A 5559-nucleotide genomic window follows, 5' to 3' on the forward strand; every position below is an offset into this window, starting at 1 on the left:
CATTAGTCTCTTGGCTGAGAGTTAGAAATAAATAAATATGCATTCATTATATTTTTCTAAGTCTGAAAAGTAAATGCAGTCCATCTCCTCCAAGCTCATTCCAATTCATCAAGCTATAGTGTGACTCCTCCAAGGCTGAGGCTAAGACCTATTTATATCGTTTAAAGAATGACCATCTAAACAGAGGCCTGAGGCTAACACATAACAGATTCATTTCTCTCTGTAGCCTTCTAACACACACTCACGTGCACACACACACCTTGCACTTTTTTTTTTCTTTTAGATCGCCACAATTATCAAGTCACCTCACTTTATTTTGTCAGACTAGCAGTATCAAAATCCAAATGTAATTTATAAAGCTGTAAAATACTGAAAAGCATCAAATCATCATTCATTTAGAGCTGGATCTTAAAAAATGTCTTATTATTTTTGCAAGAAAATTGAAATCCCTCAATAGGCTACTTAGGGCTTGTAGCAAAAGTGAGTCACCCCCGTGATGTCTCACTTAGGATGGGGGCTCAATTTTGTAATCACATCTTACAGCTTTATTCAAGGCTTTTAGTCATTAATGTCAAGAATCTGACAAACATTTATCCTTTCACAGCCTCACAATCGATTAACAATTGATAGGACAATTGATGCTGAAAAGGCAGCGGGTCACAATTTAAGTAAAAAAATATATTTGATAGCCCATTTGCTCCCATCAATATACAGCTAACTTTAGCATTGAGCTACATCTAAGCTAACATTTATAAGTGTTACTCCCTCCGAGGTCTTAATCAAGGCTCAAGTCGTTCGTTTTGCTCACAGACATTTATTTAGCCACGTCTTCTTCTTGTTACCAACGATGCCAAAACAGTGCCAAATAATGCCGTCAGAACTAATAAAATAAGCAAACAAAACTTACAATTAGTCTGACATCCAAAAAGAAAACACATTAATTTCACATACATCAGAAATAATCATACCTCATTGGCCTCATGAACTCCAAGGGAATAAAGTTTCTTTTAATCCGAGACTCCATTAACTCTTCCAAACACTTGTCGTCCCATGCTTCTTTCTTAATGAGTCACCTACTAATTTGTCCCCCCAACAACGTAATCAACCGGAACAAAAAATATGTTCCCCACTCAATATACATGGGCTTGTAACCAAAATAAAAGGTACATGAACTTGCATAAATTAACGTAAAACATACCCTTTTAAATCACATTTTATGTACAATATGAACTCTATTTATACATTGTATTTATTCACCTTCACCAACTATGGAAATTATGAATTATATACATGTTGCTTCTATCAGCAGCTACACTCCCACCAAATCTAATGTGTTTTCCTAGTTAAAACTAGTGTGGGTCTATTCTGCTTCTAACAGTGTAACTGTCTTGTGAATAGGTCTCTCCAAGTGTGTCTGCTTGTTGAGTCGCGTTCCATGGTCATCTAATGCAGAGTCACTGATTAGCAACTGCACTTTGCGCACACATCCATCTTTACTTGGATAAACTGCAGTGACCTTAGCGAGTTTCCAATCATTTCTAGGTGCTGTGTCATCTTGTATGAGCACTATATCATTGACTTTGGCATTTCTACTTGTTTTTTGCCATTTCTGTCTTTGCTGTAGGCTCAACAAGTATTCTTTTTTCCATCTGCGCCAGAACTCATTGGCCAGATATTGCACTCTACGCCATCTCCTGCGTAGGTATAGGTCTTCTTTCACAAAGTCGCCTGGTGGTGGTGCTATTATTGACGACTTCATGGTCAAGAGAAGGTTGGGCGTGAGTGGCTGAGGTCCGGTAGGGTCGTTGAGAAGGTGTGGGGTGATGGGTCTACTGTTAACTATGGCCATCACTTCGTAAAGATAGGTCCTCAACGATGAAGTGTCTAGTGTCTGGGATGACTGATCTAAAATGGAGGTTAAGACACTTCTGATCGTACGGATTTGTCTCTCCCAAACTCCACCCATATGGCTGGCAGAGGGAGGGTTCATGACAAACTCGCAGCCGAGTTTCTTCAGACCTTCCTGATCCATCTCCTTGATTGCTTCTTGGAGCTCTCGTCTGGCTCCAACAAAGTTGGTGCCCTGATCTGATAAAAGCTGACGCACATTTCCACGTAGAGCGATGAAGGCACGGAGTGAGTTGAGAAAGGCATCAGTTGACAGATCGTCGAGTAGCTCTATATGTACTGCACGTGAGCACAAGCATGTGAACAGCAGTCCATAGCGTTTCAGCTCTTTTCTTCCCTCTTTGACATAAAACGGGCCAAAACAATCCATCCCGCAATACGTGAAGGGAGGAGTCGTTTCCATCCTCTCACTCGGCAGGTTTGACATCTTCTGCTCCTCTGTTCCACGTCGATACTTCCTGCATTTGACACAGTTGTGGATAAAGGATGATACTGCTTGACTATAGCCAAGTATCCAAATGCCGTTTGCTCTTAGTTCATTTGTTGTCAAGCCACGCCCTGAATGTTGCACTTGCTGATGGTAGTGATCAATGAGTAGCCTTGTGATGTGGCTAGTCTTCGGTAAGATAGCTGGGTGTTTGACGTGTGGATGCAACGAAGCCTGCTCTAATCTGCCTCCCACTCTGAGGACACCCTTGTGATCCAGGAAGGGATTGAGTCGATAGAGCCTGCTTGTTTTGTCCTTAGTCAACTCACTTCGGGACTGAAGCTCCTTAATTTCCTTGAAGAAAACTGATTGTTGTACAATGGCTATGATTGCAAGCTCAGCTTCCTGTCTTTCTTGAAGACTTGTGGCTTCATTGGTTCTCTCTTGCATCTTCTTAAATTCTTTCACCAATCTGATGAGCCTTGCGATAGCTTTGACTAATCTTGACCAGCTGGAGAACTTCTCAAAACGTTCTTCCAAAGAAACCACCTTGAGTGTGTGGTGTACAACAGCTTTTCGTACTTCTGGGTCTTCAGCATCAAGTTCTCCCACCTTGACCTCTCCCTCGGGTAGCTCTACTTGCCAGAGAAAACTTGGCCCACTGAACCAGCTTGAGGCGATGAGATCTTTGGCTTTAAGTCCACGCGAGGCATGGTCCTTGTGATATTGTTTTTCTCTTTCAAATCTTTTCTTCAGACACTTAAGTCGATGTTCTGCACATTTCTTGTTGTTCGGTAAGTTTGGTCTGTCTTGTTTGAATGGCAAAGGTAGTTCACAATGACCATCGTCTTGCATTTTCACTCCCCTTTCCATTATTGAAATGAACCGCAAGTCTTCTTGGGAGAAATGAGAGTCTTCTACTTTCCTTTCGTTAAAATCGGACTCAAGCACTTTAATCACCTCCAATGGTGTGATTACTTCTTTTACTTGGGTGCGACAGATGTAGTGCACTTCCTTCAACAACTGATCAGATGATGATTTGGGTGTCACTTCTTTGACAACAATCCTGTGGCTGCATCCAATCGCATCTCCATAGTCAACACGTGGATCAAGTCCTCCAACTATGGTCCAACCAAGATCCGTTTTCTGAGCAAAGGGCTCATTGTCTCTTCCTGACACGACTTCTCTGGGCACCAGAGCTTGTGAACAGTTGTACCCTATTAGCAGACCAACATCGCATTCAATTAGAGGAGCGATCTCATCAGCGAGGTGCTCTAAGTGAGTCCATGCTCTGGCTACGTTCGGAGTGGGAATGTGACTTATATTGGCAGGGATGAACTCTCTTGTATACGTCATGGGAAGAGGGATTCTCCTTGATGAGTAAAAGCCTCTAACTTGTAAACCTGTCAGCTTTTGACTAGGAATGACTGTGTCTTTGGACGACAATGTGGAGAGTTTTAACTGCACTTCTTTCTTGTCCGTTTCCAGTACATCTGCCTTCTCTTGCAGCACAAACGTTGTGTCACTCTGACTATCCAAAAGAGCGTAAACCAGTATTTCTTGTTCTGGATTACTCGTTGCGGACAACCACACTGGAAGAATTGTGGATGTGAGGTCACTGTTGTCACTTTGAATCACACGGTTTGAGATGGCCTCATTTGGTGTTTCTTGACTTAATTCTTTGGTTCGTTTGGTTTCCTTTGATTCACTTGTCACTTTTGTTTCCCTTTGGCTGTCATTATTCTTTCTCAACTCTTTGTCTCGTTCTACATGTAAACATGTTGGGTGTTTCCCCTTGCATGCGTTGCAGATACTTCTCTTCTCACATTTCTTGGAGATGTGACCAGAGTTGAGACAACCGAAACACAAGCCCTTGTCTTTTACAAACTTCACTCTTTCAGCAATCTCCTTTTCCATGAACTTTCGACAGGTTGGAATGTTGTGATTTGACCTTTCACAGAATTCACACTTCCGTGTATCTGTTCTCTCTTCTGTACTGCTCGTAAACGTCCTTGCTCCAATATTCCGATTCTTTGGAGTTTTCGCTTTTTCTTTTTCTGAGTCATTTGCCTTGAGGGCACTTAGCGACGTCACTGGATTGCACGCGATCTTGGCTTCCTTTGCTACAAAGTTAACAAAATGGCTGAATGTTGGAAATGAACCACACTTCTCTTCAATCTCAACTACTACTCGATTCCATCTTGCAGTAAGCCAATCAGGAAGCTTGCTGAGCAGTCTCTGATTCTCATTGCAGTCATTTAGAACTTGAAGACTCTTTATCTGTAGCATTGCCACTTCACAACCTTTGAGAAAGTCTGAAAACTCTCTTAGTTCCGAATTATCCTTGGTTCCAATCCTTGGCCAGGCTGAGAGCTTATCTCTGAAAGCTTTGGCGATTATAAATGGACTACCATATCTTTCTTCTAGAGTGCTCCAAGCTGTACGGTATGCTATTTCTGTTCCCAGCAGGAAGTAGCCTTCAATTGCCTTTCTCGCAGGACCACCAACATACTTTCGGAGGTAGTAGATCTTTTCAGCCACTGGGATGTTCTTTCTTTCAATCAGCATTTGAAAAGACATTTTCCAATCCTTGTACTTAATAGGATCACCATTGAAAACTGCAGGCTCTGGAACTGGTAGACGACTAATATTGATCGACTCTGCCAAGGCTTTAGCCAGTGCTGTCATTCCATCTTCTGGTGCTTCATTGCGAGTAGGTTGCCCTCTTGTGGTATCTTTAGGCATATGGAATGGTTGTGCATATGGATTGAAAACTGAGAATTCCATTTTCACTTCAGGCTGTCTTACAGACTTGTATGGCAGCTTTCTTGGTTTGCTCCTTCCATGCATAAGATCTGACAATTCCTCATCTGAGTTGCCTTCTTGTTCATATACTTCCAGTCGCGCTTTTGCAGCATTCATTTGTTTTACCGTTTCCAAACGTTCAAGCTCCCTTTTCTTTCGTTCCATTTCTTTCTCAAGCATTTCTATTTCATTTTGTCCGCGCTCCATTTCTTCCATGACCAACAGAGTAGCTTGAGCTGCAGCTACTTCCGCTGCTGCGTCTTGTCTTTTTGCGGAGAGCTGACTTGAATGTCGACTACTTGAGAGTTTGGATCTTTGGGAGGCTGCTGGAATGAACACTGAGCGAGCTTCACTCCAGTGCAATGACCTTTTGTCTTGATATCGCTCATCTTCTTCTGTTGCAAGATTCTCTTGTACTT

At 42.2% G+C, this 5559-nt stretch overlaps 1 protein-coding gene across 1 annotated transcript; it reads right to left on the reverse strand.

Moving 5' to 3' along the window:
* Positions 1–537: 537 nt before the first annotated feature.
* On the reverse strand, positions 538–5308 carry LOC306834335 (uncharacterized protein). The gene is made up of 2 exons (XM_079360192.1): positions 969–5308; positions 538–880 (listed from the first exon to the last, which is right to left on the reverse strand). The coding sequence occupies exon 1, from the start codon at positions 5303–5305 to the stop codon at positions 1361–1363; it is 3945 nt and encodes a 1314-aa protein (XP_079216318.1). The 5' UTR covers positions 5306–5308; the 3' UTR covers positions 538–880; positions 969–1360.
* Positions 5309–5559: the final 251 nt, after the last annotated feature.

This window comes from Symphodus melops (genome assembly GCF_947650265.1).
Source record: "Symphodus melops genome assembly, chromosome: 13".
Lineage (NCBI taxonomy): Eukaryota > Metazoa > Chordata > Actinopteri > Labriformes > Labridae > Symphodus > Symphodus melops.

Excerpts from the sequence above, each read along its gene's own strand:
- LOC306834335 (XM_079360192.1), bottom strand. The coding sequence starts at position 5,305 with ATGGAACGAAAGAAAAGGGAGCTTGAACGTTTGGAAACGGTAAAACAA.